General features: G+C 41.4%; 3 protein-coding genes across 3 annotated transcripts; all 3 read left to right on the forward strand.

The window, feature by feature from the left end:
• Window positions 1–789: 789 nt before the first annotated feature.
• LOC141285151 (olfactory receptor 1500-like) lies at window positions 790–1,797 on the forward strand. The gene has a single exon (XM_073818201.1). The coding sequence runs from the start codon at window positions 817–819 to the stop codon at window positions 1,795–1,797; it is 981 nt and encodes a 326-aa protein (XP_073674302.1). The 5' UTR covers window positions 790–816.
• Window positions 1,798–4,022: 2,225 nt separating this feature from the next.
• On the forward strand, window positions 4,023–5,006 carry LOC141285131 (olfactory receptor 1M1-like). Its single transcript, XM_073818182.1, has one exon. It carries the CDS (start codon window positions 4,026–4,028, stop codon window positions 5,004–5,006), a length of 981 nt encoding a protein of 326 aa, XP_073674283.1. The 5' UTR covers window positions 4,023–4,025.
• An 11,110-nt stretch (window positions 5,007–16,116) lies between these two features.
• LOC141285160 (olfactory receptor 52E4-like) lies at window positions 16,117–17,596 on the forward strand. Its single transcript, XM_073818211.1, has 2 exons — window positions 16,117–16,928; window positions 17,422–17,596. The coding sequence occupies exons 1-2, from the start codon at window positions 16,117–16,119 to the stop codon at window positions 17,594–17,596; spliced, it is 987 nt and encodes a 328-aa protein (XP_073674312.1).
• The last annotated feature ends 230 nt before the right edge of the window (window positions 17,597–17,826 follow it).

Genomic DNA, 17,826 nt, shown 5'->3' on the forward strand with positions numbered 1-17,826 from the left:
CAGTATGTGGCTTTTTGTCAACAAATTGCCAAACATGGTTTACGAAAACAGTTTGGTCTATCGGAAATTATCTGAAGATGATCTGAGTCAATTTGGGGTAAAATCAGACAAACCGTCTAGGCCGTATTTAAAAAAAGTAGATTATTTACATAATTCAAAATTGCAAAAAAAAAAAAAATCTTGAAATTGAATTTTTAGCATACATTCTATTCTGTATGAGCCAAGAAATAAAAGAAGAAAAGAATTTAGTTTTTGGACCATATGAGTGCAAATTTGGCCTGTTGGTGGCGCTGGACAGTTTGAGTTAGAGACTTCAAATTTGCTGTAGTTAATGACAAGACTGTCCTCAATCTGTGTGCCAACTTTCCTGCAAGAGGTTCTATAAGATTAATAACAATACGTTACAATGTTTGTAAAATACAGCATTTTACTTATTTTATATAATTTAGAACAAAAAGGGGAAATCTGTGGCCAGAGAATTTACTTCAGAATACAAGTATTACATCATTTTGTTGTCTGCAATCTCTCAAGAGACAAATCAAAAGATATATTTGGATTCAATGACACAGATGTCCAATGATCTATGCGACATGAGAGCATAAGTATGAGCATTTACATGTAAGTAATTTCATTCAATGCAGCTCACATTCAAGTATTCAGATTTAGTATTCAGTTATTGTCTGCTCTTATAATTTCAAGATTTGAAAATGGTTGTATGGTGTAAGATGACAATTGTGAACTTTTCATAAATTTTTCTAATGTCTTTGCAGTAACTTCTATTTACAGCTTGTTCAAAACTCCAAACGCAAAGCTGCCATGAGTTCTTTTAATGCAAGTTTTTCTCAGAATATTGTCATTGTTCATCCTGAATACTTTTTTATCATTGGACTCACAGATGTATCATACAGCACGAACTACTATATTTTCCTGTTTTTTATTTATATTATTGCTGTAATTGGGAACTCTATAGTGCTTCTCATTATTCCTCTTGAACGAAGGTTGCACAGTCCAAAGTACATTGGTGTCTTTAATTTGGCCTTGGCTGATATGGGTGGAACTAATGCACTGATTCCTAACATGATGAAGACTTTCTTTTTTGACTCACAGTACATCTCCTACAATGCTTGTTTGGCCAGCATGTTTTTTATGTACCTCTTTAGTACTATGCAAAGTGTCTGTCTTGTTGTTCTGGCATTTGATCGCTCCATTGCAATTTGCTTGCCATTAAGATACCATGGCCTAATGAATAATACTGTCATGTCTGTAGTGTTGTTAGTATTATGGGTCTTTAACAGTTGTCTGATTGCGTTAATGGTGTCTTCCATTACCCGACTGTCATTTTGTGAATCCAACAAGATATCAAGTCTTTTTTGTGATCATGGACCAGTGTTTAGATTAGCATGCAATGACAATAGCATGAATAAGTTTATAACAAACCTCATTGCAAATTTGTTCATTATAGCACCATTGCTCATTATAATCGTGTCATATCTGGGCATTTTTCTTGCTTTAGTCAAAATTACAACTTGGGAAGCACGTTTAAAAGCACTGAAGACCTGTATTTCTCACCTGTTGTTAGTGGGATCCTTTTTTCTTCCCATAATATGCATTTACATTACTACATCAACTACTTCTCTCTCTTCAAACGCAAGGATCATCATGACATCTCTGGCATATGTTGCTCCACCAATGCTAAATCCTATCATTTATGTTTTAAACACAGCTGAAATTAAATATGTAATTCAAAATGTGTGTAAAAACAGACATTTGCTAATTAGAAAGAAAATTAATCAATAATAATCAATAATCGTTTGTCTTTTTATTCAGTTAGAATCTACTATGTACGAAAAATACATATTTACCAATTATGCAATATGTGAATATGTAATTCTTGTGTTCTTAATTAACCATAAACACAAAAAAGATAGATTTTTTTAGCATGCAAGTATGACTTTTCATTACTATTTAATTCATAACTATGTTGCAATTTATCATGTCAACCATTCACTGTGATCTAATACTGTATGTAAATTCAAGTAAATATATTTTTAAACACTTTCTAAATAAATGTTTTTATTACTAAATATATTTCTATGATATGCTTATTGTTATGGTCTCGCTTCTGTTTTTTTTTAATTTCTTTATGTATAAAACAGTAACTAATAAAAATCATTACCATGAAGGAAAACACAGATGTTTGGCCATTACCAGGCAGACTCACATAATGTCAGTAACAGGCCTACTGATATATATTTTTTTAGATAAGTGTTTTTTCTTTAATCTACTAAATTATGATAACACAGAGATACTATTGTTGTACACACAAGCTCTTGGAATATAATCTCTATTTAGAAAATATAGTGTCACTTCATCCTCTAAAGACCTTGGCTTTTTTATACCAAAGATATTGAAGCCTTTTTTCATATTTGGCTCTCTATTTAAATCTGTATTAATGGCATAGGGCTGTAGGTCAGAATTCACACAATCCTTCTCATAAAGTACTATAAAATACTATGAACTGCAGCATGAAGACCCATTTACACAAAGAACATAATACTATGTTAAAACAGCAGTTCTGTATTTGACTCTTTAATAAAACTGGGCATTTCCATTCTGTTGATTGACAACCACATTCTGTAACTGAAATTTAGGCCATAACCATTTTTGTTGTTGTTGTTTAGAGTATAAGAGAATATAACGGTGAAGTAAAATCAAAGTTTAATTCTAATATCGAAGTAATCATTATGAACTATTTGCTAATAAATTTTAAATGCACACAATCTTATTTGTATGCCCAATATGCTGAAAACACAAAATCTTTATTGTCTTTTCACATTCAGTTCAGGAATTGCATGAATTCTCTTCACAAATTACAACGGGTTCACACTAAGCATATGACAGATGTGAAAGGGTCTAAAGATTAAGCGGAAAATGTTATGCTGCCTGCAACATCATCATGTATGAAAGCTGTGGCAGTGGGTCAGTGATGGTTTGGGCAGGAATATCCTTGGTGAGTCGCACAGACTTTGTGCAAGGGGATGAAATCCTCAGAGCCATTGTCAGAAGTTACATTGGTGCAGTGGGCCTTGGATGTACACGCTATAAATATATTAGCAGATTGCCAATTCATGGTAGCAATGTGATACATGCTAGCAACATTTTAATTCATGCTAGCATAGTGTTAAAACATGATACATTTGTTGTGTCCCTCATTGCCTGGGAAATGAAGAACACACTTTGAAGCTGCTAATCACACAATTTGAGTGGTTTGTGTGCAGCGAATCATTCATTTTGTGGGGTATAATGGAAAGGTAAAATAATAAAGTAATAAAATAGTGTAACAGATTGCTCCTGGCAGGGACTAGTACGTCAAGTAATAATATTACTTTTAAAAAGTAATTAGTAATAAATGACATTTATATTTAGCTAAAGAGTGGAACACTGGTTGTTATATAATACTGAGGTATGCATATTTGAATAGACCCACATTGGATCTCAGCCATTTCCATAACATAAGTTGTACTGTGGTGGCTAGTGTCACATTATAGACTTAACATTAATTATATTCTTGAGTTATGTAATGTTATATAATGTGCATTAATAAAAACACCAAAGTGAATTGAGTGGCCTAAATGCAGACTAGTGATCTAAACTTCGGTCAACACTAAAGCAGTGGCCAGAACATGTGCTTCAACATGCAAGCATTACATCATTGCAATGTCTGAAATCTCTCAAGAGATGAATCGGAAGATATATTTGGGTTCAATGACACAAATGTCCAATGGTTTTTGTGGCAAGGATGAGCATTTACAGCTGAGTAATCCATTGTTTGTTCTGGCTCTAAAACCTTGTTTATGTGGTCTGGTCTTTGATTCAAATATTATGCAGAAAGTTTACATAAAGGTGTATTTTGAATATAGTTGTTAAATGGGTTGTATGACAATATTGTACATATACATTTTGGTTATGTCTTTGTGGTAATTTCTTTTTTTCAGCTTGTTTAAAGCACCCAACACAAAGCTGCTATGAGTTCTTTAAATGGATTTTTTTCTCAGAATATCACCATTGTTCATCCAGAATTCTTTTTCATCACAGGACTTTCAAATATACCATATAGTAGTTATTACTATATTTTCTTATTTATTGTTTATTTTAAAACTGTACTTGGGAACTCTGTTGTGCTTCTCGTCATTGCTCTTGAACGAGGTCTGCACAGTCCGAAGTACATTGGTGTGTTTAACTTGGCCTTGGCTGATATTGGTGTAACTACTGCAGTGATTCCTAACATGATGAAGACTTTTTTTTCTGACTCACAGTACATCTCCTACAATGCTTGCTTGGCAAACATGTTTTTTGTGAACCTTTTTATTGCTGTGCAAAGTTTTACTCTTGTTGTTATGGCATATGATCGCTTCATTGCAATTTCCTTTGCATTACGGTATCATGCCCTAGTAAATAATAATGTCATGACCTTAGTGCTTCTAGTATTATGGGCATTTAACACTTTTGTGGTATCCCTGCCAGTGTCTTTGATATCTCGACTTTCATTCTGTAAATCCAATGTGATAGAGAGTTATTATTGTGCTTATGGACCAGTGTATAGGTTGGCATGCAATGTCAACAGCATTAATATGTTTATGACAAACTTCAGTGCAGTTTTGTTCTTTGTAGCACCATTATTCATTATATTTCTGTCATATATGGGCATTTTTGTTGCTTTAAGTAAAATAACAACTTGGGAAGCCCGTTTAAAAGCACTGAAGACCTGTGTTTCTCACCTTTTGTTGGTCGGAATATTTTTTCTTCCTGTAATATCCATTTTCATTGCTACATCAATTACTTCCCTCACTCCCAATGCCAAAGTCATGAGTGCATCTCTTTCATTTGCTCTTCCACCGATGCTCAATCCCATTATTTATGTTTTAAACACAGCTGAAATCAGAGTCTTAATTCGAAAACTTCTTAACAGAAGATCTGCAGCAATTGGAAAGAGCATTTCAAAATGACTGTAATGATTGTTTGTGGTCTTCAGTCATTAGGCATTAAATTACATTGTATATGAAAATGTACTGTATGTATATTTTTTTTTTTACAAATTATTTCCACATTTTTTTCCAAACAAGATCCAGTGTGTGGAAAATAAAAGTGTACAAGCAGAAAATCGTTAAACTCACTCTGCTGCAGTACATTAAGTAGGCGTTTGAGTTTGTGTTGATGTACAGCAGAAGTGTGTACTTGTGCTCTTAATTACTGACACAAAGACAAAACAAACAAACAAACAAACAAACAAAAACCACAAGCAAACTAGACTGAAAAAACAGACATTTTTTAAAATGTTTTTTTTTTTTAATAACCCAAATGTTGTTAACTGTCATGTTTGCTTATATCATTCAAATAATGTTAATGTTTTCATAATATATTCCTACTTGAATGTGCAATCCATAGTCCATTTTCACTTCAGCTTGTAATGTATTTCATATTTCTGCTGGCCTCTGAGCAATAAATAATAAAATCTAAAAATGAACCAACATCTTGAATATATCTTTATTTAAAAATCTTAAAACTAAACATGTATTTGCATTATCATGGGCCATGTTTTGCCCTAAGGAAAATTAACCATGGTATTATTATTAAGCCTATGGTAAACGTAAAAACTACAGTTATTTTTTTATAAGGGTAGCTCCCTAAACCTGTTTTAAAACAATGTGAATATTTGTCAGCTAAATTTCTACGCTTTATAATTGTTCGTTAGCAGTTCAATGCTTAAGTAAACAAAGACAAAACTACAGTAGTCTATTTACAGATGTTACTGTAACTGATCTGCACTTTAGGTCCTAAAAAAGACAGATTTGTTTCTGCTCCACCTGGACACTTCTACTCCACTCTTGAGTCTTGTGTCCTTTTGGCGGACACGCGGATGCGCGGAGCATGCGCGAGGCGAAACGCGTGCCAGTCAAGACTAACCGATTTATGATTTATTAGAGTTTTATAATTGAATGGATAATTCTGAAATAACCACTTTAGTACATTAGGCTGGCAGCAAAAACAATAACAACAAAAATATTAAATAATAATAATAATAAAAATGAGAGGGTATGGGCCAAATTGGCTGCCAGGCCACTGGGAATTCTCCCGGTTCTCCCGATGGTCAGTCTGCCCCTGCATTGTAGCACCATTAATCATTGAAGTCTTGTCATATATGGATTTTTTTTTCTTGCTTTAATCATTTTTAAAAGCACTGAAGACCTTTTTTTTAAATAAATTTGCCAGCAGCCATATCCCCCTGTTGCCCAAGACTGGTTTCCCACTGAAGCTAAGCAGGGTTGAGCCTGGTCAGTACCTAAGTGGGAGACCTCCTGGGAAAACTAGGTTGCTGCTAGAAGAGGTGCTAGTAAGGCCAGAGGGGGGTGCTCACCCTGTGGTCTGTGTGGGTCCTAGCACCCCAGTATCATCATACCATCCTTTGGATGAGATGATAAACTGAGGTCTTGACTCTCTGTGCTCATAAATAATGCCAGGATCTTTTGAAAAGATTAGTGGTGTGTCAGGTTTATAGTCTGTTTTGTGGTATTTTCCTAGTGTTTTTCCCTCCTGTGGTTCCTATGTTTTGGTTTCTTCCTTGTCACCCCCTAGTGATTAGTCTGTATTGGTTTCCCCTTGCCCATATTTGTACTTCCCCTTATTATCTTGTTAAGATGTCACTCCCCTTTGCCTGTGTATATATAGTTATTTGTTCCACACTCCCCTTGTCCGATCTTAATGTTACATTGTGTTGTTGTTCTCCTGGGTTTCTTTTGTTGTGTTAATAAAGTTAAGTGTTTTGTTTATATCCCTGGCTCCAGTGAGTTTACCTCTGGCTCCTCACCTCCAGCACATCGTGACAGAAGATCGGACCAACAAGATGAACTGGGCTGAGTATTCTCTTTTCAACCTGCTGCAGGGGGAACACTCTTTGGAGGCTTATGTGGAGGAGTTCTAGTACTTGTACCATCAGGTGAAATGGAGTGATCAAATGTCAAATGCATACTTCCAGATGGGACTAAAGGATGACTGTTTATTCCAAGCTCTAACTCCGGATGATTGCCATAGACCCGTAGCAGACTTCCTAAATTACGTCCTAGTTCTCTGTGGTTCCACGTTCAGTGTCAATGTGGAGGATTGTAATCCTTATCCCGTCTGGCAGCATGCGATCACCCCACCTCACCAAAAGCCAGCACCCTCCGCATACGTCTCCAACGAGCTTGTTCCCTCTAGGCTTCCCACACTTCCCCAAGTCCGCCAAAGCTCCATGAAACTACTCAGCCCAGTACTGCCGGCCGCCCTCAACCCAGTACCTCAGGCCGCCCTTCCAGAATCTGCACCCAAGATGTCTGCCACGCCAGAGTCTGCACACAAGATGGCTGCAGCACCGGCCAAGATGGTGGCCGCGGCAGAGTTCCCAGCCAAGATGGCGGCCACATAAAGTTAACTCCCTGAGGACGGCTGTATCGCCGGCGATACCAGCTCATTTTTTTTAGATCAGCGCAAAAGACACTAAAACCGCGAACTGCTTTTAGAAATGCGTCACTTAAATCATTCAAACTCGGTGAATACTCAGCACATAGACAGAAAAGTGGTATCTACAGAAAGCTTGAGATTTATGCTTTTAAACGAAGTAAGCTTTATCGAAAACAAATATTCTGTGATAAAGTAAACTATATGAAACCAAGGAGATGTCTAGTCTATCCAGTTGCAACTAATTATTTTTAATGTGACCGCGCCCACTAGCGAAATCCCTTTGGCATTCAAATTAGCCATGTGCTACAAGCTCGGCAAGGACCGGAGTAGCCTATCTGTACGCGAGGAAACTCCCACATCACGCAAACAAAGCAACAGGACTTTTCAAGTTCATCTTGGTTACAGTTTGTTTTTGAATGAAGACATGCTGTGAGGAATAAGACTTATATTTAACTCGATCAGAAGAAGGAGGCGATGCGACGCAAACCCAGCAGGAGGAGACATTTACATGAGTAAGTCTTACTTTCATTTTCCTACTAGCTTTCGCTGTTATTTACCTTGACAAAACGTGTACACATTTTACTAGTTAGACTTATTCCAAACTAAAATTCCTGACTATATCAAATGAAACATTATGAAGTACGTTTGATTGCATTGCATCTCTCACGATGCCAGGATATTTATAATGTTCTAGAAAAACGATGCGATTATGACTGTGAGATGCATTTATGACGATATGTTTATGACTGTAGAATCATACTTATTTATTTATTTATTTATTTTATTGTATAACAGTAGGGTGTAAAAGTAATATGAGTGCTTACACTGAATGTATGTTTACATCACGTTTATTAGTAATACAGTGCTAAACGATAATTATTAGTTTCTCAGATATTACATGTCCTTTTTTACATTAGTACAAATGCTAGAGTCTATGACTGTATACTGACATATGCTCCTGATATGATTTTTGTTTTGTTTTTGTCGTTTTTGTAGTGATCTCAAACCTGCTCAAAAGATGAATCCTGCCCTCTTTCCCTTGAGTCCCTTCAAACTGTTTTCCTCTGAGAGCACTACAAACTTCAGATGTTCAACTACACTGATATTCTAGTGTAAAACAAGTTCCCTTCCGGAGGGAACTCTACGTTGCGTCCTGGTTCAGGACACTTTGGGAACTGCCTTCAGCATGACCGGTTCTGAAACAAGCTATAGAACAACGACAGTGAACTTGACACTGTCCGGCGCCAGCCTGTGACATCATCAACAGGCGCCTGCTAGTATAAAAGCAGGTGCCTGAGAGCACAACACCATCTTTTTGTCTTCAGAGTCCTCTGTTCTAAACGAGTGAGTACAGCGATGCCTAGAGAAAGAAAACTGTTTAGGAAGTGTGCGGATCCGTGTCAGAGAAATCTGACACTTGATGACGCACACGACCTTTTGTTTGGTGTGTTTAGGTGTAAGAGCACGCGCGCTCGGCTCTAGAAGAGCGGAGCGCGTTCATTGTGAGAGTTTCACTTTGAAGAAACTCCATTCTCGTCTGGCCCTTTTCTCGAGGGAATCGGGCCATCCATCTGCCCCACGCTGCTCCGGTCCCGCCACAGCTGAGGCTGCTCGGCGGCCGAGATTGCGGGGCTCACGGGTGGAGCTGGCTGATGAGTTTGAGAGAGCGTTCAATCGCTCGCGCACGTCAGCCGGAGACGAGAATGCCCTGCTAGCGGATGATGTGTTGTCTCTCACATCCTCCGGTTCTGCAGCGAGTGCTCTTTTGGCTTCAAGCCAGGGCGAGCAGGAGGTTGAAATGGAACAAATATGAGCTCGTTTGAGCCCATGCAGCCTCTCTGCCCCGCATATGAAGAGTTGATGTCTGTTATGGACCGCGCGGCTGCCCGCTTGTATCTACAGTGGAAGCCCGCGAGGGAAGAGGCCGCTCTCGGCAGACTAGACGAGCGGCTTCTTCCGGGCCATGACAAAGCCAACTCCTGTGAGCCTCCCATTCCTTCCTGATCTGCTTAAGAGATCGAGAGGGAATGGGACAGGCCATATTCAGCCCGCATTCACAGGCATCGGCATGTGAATCATGCTGATGTCGAGGGAATGCACGGGCGCGGATATGTGACGATGTCTCTCGCTGACGGTTGCGAACTATCTCTCAGAGCGAGGGACATCGACCCTGAAGGCTCCAAAGCATATGCGGCAGTGGCCGGTGCTCCTCTGCACACGATGGCAGTGTTGCAGAGGCGCACCAGGCTGATCTGCTGAAAGATCTGGACCGACCCCCGGGGGTTTGCATCCCTTGCCGGTCCACGCCTCCACCTAAACACCGGGGGGAAACCAGGCCCGTCCTGGCCCAAGGGCCAGAGACGAGGCCAGTGTGGGGCTACCTGCCCCTCCCTTTTCCCCTTGACTCCGGGGCTGGGCCAACGATGAGACTGAGGCTCCGTCTGTTGGCCCGGTATGTGAACAGTAAAGACACTTTAATAAAATATTCAAGCGTGTATGTGTATGTTTTCCTTTGTCTACCAGCTCCGCTTGGGTGATTACTATTGCAGTTTCGAGCTCCTCTTGAGTTCTACTGCCACCAAGTGCCGAGTGTAGCCAGGTCTCCCCTCGTTTTATAAAAGAAAACAGTGTGTAGAGACCTCCACTCGTAGAAACCCCCTCGTGGGTTAAGCGTTGTCAGGTTTTGAAACCTCCGCTAGAGTGAGCTTGGTATAGACATGATCCAACATACATATACATACGAGAATAACCCTCTTGAGCGTTGTCAAGCTGCTTCAGGCGGAGTATCGCTCTGCCGAAGCCTCCGCTCACTCAAACCCTGCTAAGAGTAATACTCTTTTTGCATGAGTGTGGTCAGGTACCTTCCCTGTGTATTTTCATATACACATATGTGAGACCTCCACTCTTGGGAGTTTGTGTGTTAGGGTGAATAGAGCGTTGTCAAGGCTCCCTCTCTGAGAGAGAGGTGTTTTACTGGAGCCTCCGCTCTCTTTAAAAAGCCCCGCTTTGAAGTAGAATTGAGTGTAGCAGGCCTAGGAGGCCTCCTCTCTGCGAAGTCCTCTGTGAAGAGAGACATAAAGATAATACTTCTTAGCGCTGAATGTAGCCAGGTCATTTTTAGACCTCCATTCATGAGAGCTTTTTACTGGGTCGAGTGTTGCTAGGCTCCCTCTACGTGAGGTGTTTCTGTTAAGCCTCCACTTCCCAGAAATACAGGCCGGGAGAACACAAGGTTAAGGCAGCTTGTGAACTCTTTCCGTGGACCTGTCACTACAAGCGTTGAGTGTAAAACAAAGTAGGCCTCCCTTCTATGAGAGGGCGTGTATTCCAAGGCCTCCACTCGATAGAGCTTCCTCAGTTGAGCGTCGTCAGGCTTGTTATGTTCGAGAGCTTAAAGCCTCCCTCACTGAAAGCTCCGCTTCCGGGTTCTGCTATCACCCGGGTTAATACAAGCTAAGTGATAGCACAGTGTAATAGGTCTCCCTCTGTCACAGCCAACAGTACTGAGACCTTCACTCTCACAGTTATAGCAGCTGGCAGGCCCATGAGTGCCTCGCTGACTATTTTTTGGGGGAGTGCAGTCTTCCACTCACCAAAAACTAGTGTTGTAGGCTTCTCTCCTTAGAGATGTAGTCTCGGAGCCTCCACTACACAGAGCTAGATGATAAATGAGAATTTTTCATTATTGGCTCTGACTGTGAGTATCTGCCTTTCTTGAGAGTCGAGTGTAGTCAGGCCTCCCCTCGCCTAGAGGGTTTTACCTGAGGCCTCCACTCTGAAGAGCTTCCTAGGGAGAGCGTCGTAGGCCTCCTCTCGCTTAGAGAGTCTTTCTGCTGAAGCCTCCCCTCTCCAGAAGCTCCGCTTTCAGGCTCCGCTATCGCCTAGAGACTGCAAATCTGGTGATCCTCGCTATGCTCAGGACACCTACTCAAAACCACATTTGTGGTGTTTGCTCACGCGAAGTCTTTGGGCATTCTCTAAAATCCACGTGAGTGGTAAGTGCACTGTTCAGGCACTTCACTAAAATCCATACTCATGGTAAGGTCCCTCCCGTAAAGGCAGGTTCCTTTCTCCCATGGACCACGCAGGGTTCCTCCGTGTCCATTCTCTGAGCTGGTTTTTCTCAAAAACCTTTTAGTTTTCCAGCTCCAATTCAGATAGCGCTGCTAGCAGGATCGAGTGTCGGGCCTCCTCAGGCCTCACTCTCCAGGAGAGCTCCAAAATGAAGGTATTTCTGTCGCACAGGCTAGTCAGCCTCACGGATGACCTTCAAGGCTAGAGTGTAGTTAGGTCATGAGACCTCCACTCTCAGAGTTCTTCCTTGCTAAGCACGGAGGTGTGTAAGGCTCCCTCTTTAGAAAGCCTCCACTCTCCAGACTCCACTCAGGCAGTACTGTCGTTTAGGCTGTTCAGCTTCGATGAACGCCTGCAGTGTTGAAGTGTAGTAGGTCTTGGAACCTCCACTCTTAGAGTCCTTCTGCTGCTCGCAGAACATTGCCAGCCTCACTCACAGAGTGTTGCCAGGCTTCCTTTCGGCGAAGCCTCCACTCCTCGGGAAATCTCCACTTAGACAGGCCTGCTGCACAGGCTATTCAGCCTCACAGGCCATCGTCAGTGTTAAGTGTAGTTAGGTCATGAGACCTCCACTCTGTAGATTCCCTCTGAGCAGAAGCTCCACTGAGGTAGTTCGGGTTGCATAGGCTATGCAGCCTCACTGAATACCCCCAGTGTCGAGTATGGGCTTTTTCCTCCGGGCGTGAGTGTAGCCAGGTCTCCCCTCACTGAAGGGCTAGTGAGACCTCCACTCCTAAGAGCTGGTGGACTGAACGTTGTCAGGTTTCCTCTCTTTTTAGAGAGTCTTCTGCGAAGCCTCCGTTCTCCAGAGGCTCCGCCTCCAGTACTTCTAGGCGTGAGTGTAGCCAGGTCTCCCCTCACGGCAGGGTTATTTGAGACCTCCACTCCTAAGAGCTAGTGGATGGAATGTTGTCAGGTTTCCTCTCTTTCAGAGAGTCTTTTTTGAAGCCTCCATTCTCCAGAAGCTCCGCTTTCAGTACTTTCAAGCGTGAGTGTAGCCAGGTCTCCCCTCACTGAGGGTTATTTTGAGACCTCCACTCCTAAAGAGCTAGTGGATGGAATGTTGTCAGGTTTCCTCTCTTTTCAGAGAGTCGTTAATGAAGCCTCCATTCTCCAGAGGCTCCGCTTCCAGTACTTTTAAGCGTGAGTGTAGCCAGGTCTCCCCTCACTGCAGGGCTATTTGAGACCTCCACTCCTAAGAGCTAGTGGATGGAATGTTGTCAGGTTTCCTCTCTTTCAGAGAGTCTTTTATGAAGCCTCCATTCTCCAGAAGCTCCGCTTTCAGTACTTTCAAGCGTGAGTGTAGCCAGGTCTCCCCTCACTGGAGGGTTATTTTGAGACCTCCACTCCTAAGAGCTAGTGGATTGAATGTTGTCAGGCTTCCTCTCTTTTAGAGAGTCTTTTATGAAGCCTCCATTCTCCAGAAGCTCCGCTTCCCCATCTATACCTGTAGCACTGAATGTTGTCAGGTCCCTAGAGCAGGCGTTTGCCCTGCCGAGACCTCCATTCCCTAAACTCCGCCCCTTATGGTCAGGGCGTTTATGAGCTCCTTCACTTAGGGAGCTAAGTGTAGTAGGCTTCCTCTAGGCCTCCACGCTTGAGAGTTGTGTGCACAGGTAGCCGGGCTTTATACTAGCTTTTATACTAGCAGGCGCCTGTTGATGATGTCACAGGCTGGCGCCGGACAGTGTCAAGTTCACTGTCGTTGTTCTATAGCTTGTTTCAGAACCGGTCATGCTGAAGGCAGTTCCCAAAGTGTCCTGAACCAGGACGCAGCGTCTCGTTCCCTGTCCTCAGGGAACTAAGGTTACATACGTAACCCGAGACGTTTTTGACTATTTTTGTATTTTTTAAGTGCACGCAAAATAGCAGGTAAGATTTACTTGTTTCATTTGTTGAACAGAATTCAGAAAAAGTTTTCAGAAATACCACAAAGTCTGTGCACATCTGTGCACATCACATCTGTGAACTTCATTATGTATGTTTTGATTATACAGTGTTGTAAATAAAATACAAGTAATCTAAAACTCCATTCTTTGAGTCTTCTCACATTGATTCTTACCTGCTAGTCAAGTCAGTCATTGATGGGGCCATTAGGGAGGGCTCTTTTGTCTCTTGGGTGTGTGTATTGCTTGCATATTATTGTAGCCCAATTTGTGCTGATTACAATGTTATCTAAATTTAACCATTAAAATGTTTTTAAGATACTGAAAAAAACACAAATGTCAGGGCATGTCAAAAGTTCTTCAGGGCCCCAAAACACCCTCAGACACCAGAGGGTTAAACAGACTGTAAGAGGGGTAACCTGGTAGGTTTCCACAGGACCTATGGTGTGGAGAGGACAAACACAGCCTTAACTATAATCAGTAGACCAGAGGGGGAGTATTTGCCGCAGACTCGTCATTCCTTTCCCTGAAAGGCATAAAACAACACTCGGGTCCAGGACAGCAATAACAGTTTTTTTTAAATAAGAAATGGATTGCTTACTCACTGCCAAATAACAGCCAATAGCTAGACAAGGTACATGGACTGTACTCACTTAGATGGTATGAGCCCAGATGGCCTCAGGACATGTGTGTCCAGCCAGGGGGGTCCACGAACATTCTGCGAAGGGATATTTTCCAGGAGCTTACCTGGAAAGAGGACCGTAGCCTAAAAGTAGTGTTGTAGTGGGGACCTTAAGGCCAAAAGTAGCCACGACGTCAAGGTAGATAAGTCGAAGACAGATCCAAAAAGACGAAAAGGCCACAGTCATAGTTGAAAGACCAGAGCAGGGAGCTCAAAGAGGACACATATCCTTGCACAAATCCAAAATGCCAGGAAAACCTTCATGTGAGGCTGCCCAGACCATCATAGTGGGCTATCTACTTATAATCCTAGCAGTAGAGATAGCATTGTCTAGGCAGGGGCTATGGAGACCACTGCTTAAAACCCTAAAAAGGGGAGCAATCACCAAACTAGCAAAAAGGTATCTTCAGATAGCAAATTTGCCTGGGAAAGCTAACAGATCAGTGGAAAAAACCCCGGTTAGCCCTCCTAAAAGCAGCCCAAACCAACAGAGTGGGTTGTCTACTTACAACCCTAGCAGGGGAGACAGCACCATCTAGGCAAGAGCTTAAGAAACTGCTCAAAAACCCTAGAAAGGGGAACAGTTAGTGAGCCAACACGCAGACAAATGCGTTGTTAATGCCGCAAGAGGGAAACATACTCATGCAAAATCGGGAAAACAGAGAAACTCACCTCCCTCCTTTGCGAATGCATCGCGATGGTCACATCAGTTCCCTCGAGAGCTGGATGCGCTGCTATTCACCACACCCACTTAGCCCGCGAGCTTGTGCAAATGGGTATGAGAGCGTGCCTCTCATAACAAACAAGCAATGAATGCAACGATTGCATTCCACTCCCTCAAGAGCTGATTTTTCTTGATTCTCACCATACACACACAGCTCGGGCCGTGTAAAAGTTGCGGGTATCAGAGCGAAACTGTTCTCACAAAAAAATCAAGGAATAAATGCAGCGATCGCATTCAATTCCCTTGCGTAACTGTTACGTTCATGTCTGTTAATTTGGTTTCTCCCATTGTCTCCCCTGTCATTCTGTTATCATTGGTTTAGCCCTTATTATTCTATTATCCCGTCACCTGTGTTTAATGATTAGTTACCCTTTATAAGTCTGTCTGCTTCTTGAGTTCTCTGTCGGTCTTTGTTTATGTCTACATGTTCAACGTGTGTGGATATTCCTGCCTGTTCCTGCTTGTTATACTTGAAGATCTATATTAAATATCGTTGTTTGTTATCCTGTCTCACGTCTCGTCTGTCCAGCACGCAGAACCGTTACAGAAACAAACTCCCTTGGGAAATGAAAGCGCTTGCTCTTTACATACACATCACACAAGAGCCATAATTATAAGCCTCCAGGGAGAGAATTTACATGCACTCAGACAAAGAGAAGCTGAAGACGACAAAAGGGAATGTTAGGTTGCACCGGCGCCTCTTTATACTGTGATCGCCCAGTAGTGACGCAGCGGCAGCAACGATCGTGCCGCGGTGACGTCATAAGCTGTCGCCGGCCATTTCATGTAGTTCTTCTATGTATTCTTCAGACATGAGTCATGTTCCCTCGGAAGGGAAACACTATGAATTGAACATAAACTAACAAAACTTATTTTTACAGACCAGTTAATAAAACATCCATACAGACTACTGGCTAAACCATGTACTACAAAATACGGATTACATCACTGTTTTCTGAAAGGTCTCAAGAGATGAATCAGAATATATATTTGGATGAGTAATGCCGAAATACAGTACAGTTATCTTTGCCACATGAGAGAATACAGATGAGTGTTGACTGCTGAGTTGACAAGGGGTTGACAAGGGGTGAGACAGTTACTAAAGCTTTGTTTATATATACAGGAGATACAAATGTTATGCAGCAAATTTATTTAGATGTGCAAATACCTGTTAAATGTGTGGAATGACAATTTTGTAAATTCTTAAATTTTTTTTATATCTTTCTGGTCTTTTCTATTTTGTGCAAAGAACCATGAGTTCTTCAAATGCAAGTTTTTCCCAGAATATTTCTTCTGTTCGTCCTGAATACTTCTTCATCATTGGACTTTCAGGTATACCCTACAGCAATTATTACTATATATTCTTATTCCTGATTTATTTTATTACTGTAATTGGAAACTCTATAGTCCTTCTCATTATTGTTCTTGAGCGAAGCCTGCACAGTCCAAAGTACATGGCGGTGTTTAACTTGGCCTTGGCTGATATTGGTGAAACTAATGCACTGATTCCTAACATGATGAAGACTTTACTGTTTGACTCACAGTACATCTCCTACAATGCTTGTTTGGTGAACATGTTTTTTGTGTTTCTCTTCAGTTCTATGCAAAGTCTCACTCTTGTTGTTCTTGCATATGATCGTTTGATTGCAATTTGTTTGCCATTAAGATACCATGTTATTGTGAACAATAACAATATGTGTTTTGTTTTCTCAGCAATATGGGTGTTTAATTCTGTTATTGTGGCCTCGATGGTGTCTTTGATCACCCAAATTTCATTCTGTAAGTCCAATGTGATACTCAGTTATTTTTGTGATCATGGACCAGTGTATAGGTTGGCATGTAATGATAATTACATTAATAAGATTATGGGATTTCTGTATACAACTTTATACCTTATAGCACCAATGCTCCTCATAGGCCTGTCATATCTGGGCATTTTTCTTGTTGTGAGAAAAATAGGAACTTGGGAAGGACGTATAAAAGCTCTGAAGACCTGTGTTTCTCACCTGTTGTTGGTTGCAATATATTTCCTCCCAATATTCTTTACATACCTTACTGCATTATTGCTTTATAGCACACTTAAAGGTTGTATCAGCGATTTCTAGCCTAAAACATAAAGTGTCAATTTCAGCTGACCTTTCTTCACGATCCACTCGCTGCCTGCCCCATAAATTGTCTGTGAAAAAAACGCGTCTCTCTGGTCAGCCTAGGGTCCGAGATATGCCAAAAAAAACAATCGGCACTACCAACCTTTCCACACATAAACAAACAGTGTTCCAACCAATCAGCGTCAGGGGTTTGGTGTTGTGGACTTTCGCTCCGCCTCCCTCACATCCCAGCACCAGTAGGAAAGTCCACAACACCAAACCCCTGACGCTGATTGGTTGGAACACTGTTTGTTTATGTGTGGAAAGGTTGGTAGTGCCGATTGTTTTTTTTGGCATATCTCGGACCCTAGGCTGACCAGAGAGACGCGGTTTTTTCACAGACAATTTATGGGGCAGGCAGCGAGCGGATCGTGAAGAAAGGTCAGCTGAAATTGACACTTTATGTTTTAGACTAGAAATCGCTGATACAACCTTTAATTCAAGGGTCATCAGTACATCTCTGTCTTATGCTGTTCCAGCCATGCTAAATCCCATAATTTATGTTTTAAACACAGCTGAAATCAAAGACATAATTCGAAAAGCGCTTAAAAACAGATCTTTGCCAATTGATAGAATTTTAAAATGACTGAAATGTGTATTTATTATTATTTTCCTTTAATCATTGGGAATTATGTTTACAGATAGTTTCAGGCCTCGCAGAGACCTGGGGTCCGTTCTTCGTACCTCGCTAACTAAGTTAGCTGGATTTGATTGTTGACGATTTTGCGTGATCTTGGATCGCTCGGTTCTTCGAAGCTCATCCGGGACTTGCTGTCATAGCAACAGGTGCGCAAGCTTAAACCTGCTCTGGAGCAG

Source organism: Garra rufa, chromosome 14, assembly GCF_049309525.1.
Source record: "Garra rufa chromosome 14, GarRuf1.0, whole genome shotgun sequence".
Classification (NCBI taxonomy): domain Eukaryota; kingdom Metazoa; phylum Chordata; class Actinopteri; order Cypriniformes; family Cyprinidae; genus Garra; species Garra rufa.

Coding starts and splice junctions, on each gene's coding strand:
- LOC141285160 (XM_073818211.1), top strand. CDS start 16,117: ATGAGTTCTTCAAATGCAAGTTTTTCCCAGAATATTTCTTCTGTTCGT. Junction 16,929..17,421: donor ACATACCTTACTGCATTATT/GCTTTATAGCAC, acceptor TTTATGTTTTAG/ACTAGAAATCGCTGATACAA.
- LOC141285151 (XM_073818201.1), top strand. CDS start 817: ATGAGTTCTTTTAATGCAAGTTTTTCTCAGAATATTGTCATTGTTCAT.
- LOC141285131 (XM_073818182.1), top strand. CDS start 4,026: ATGAGTTCTTTAAATGGATTTTTTTCTCAGAATATCACCATTGTTCAT.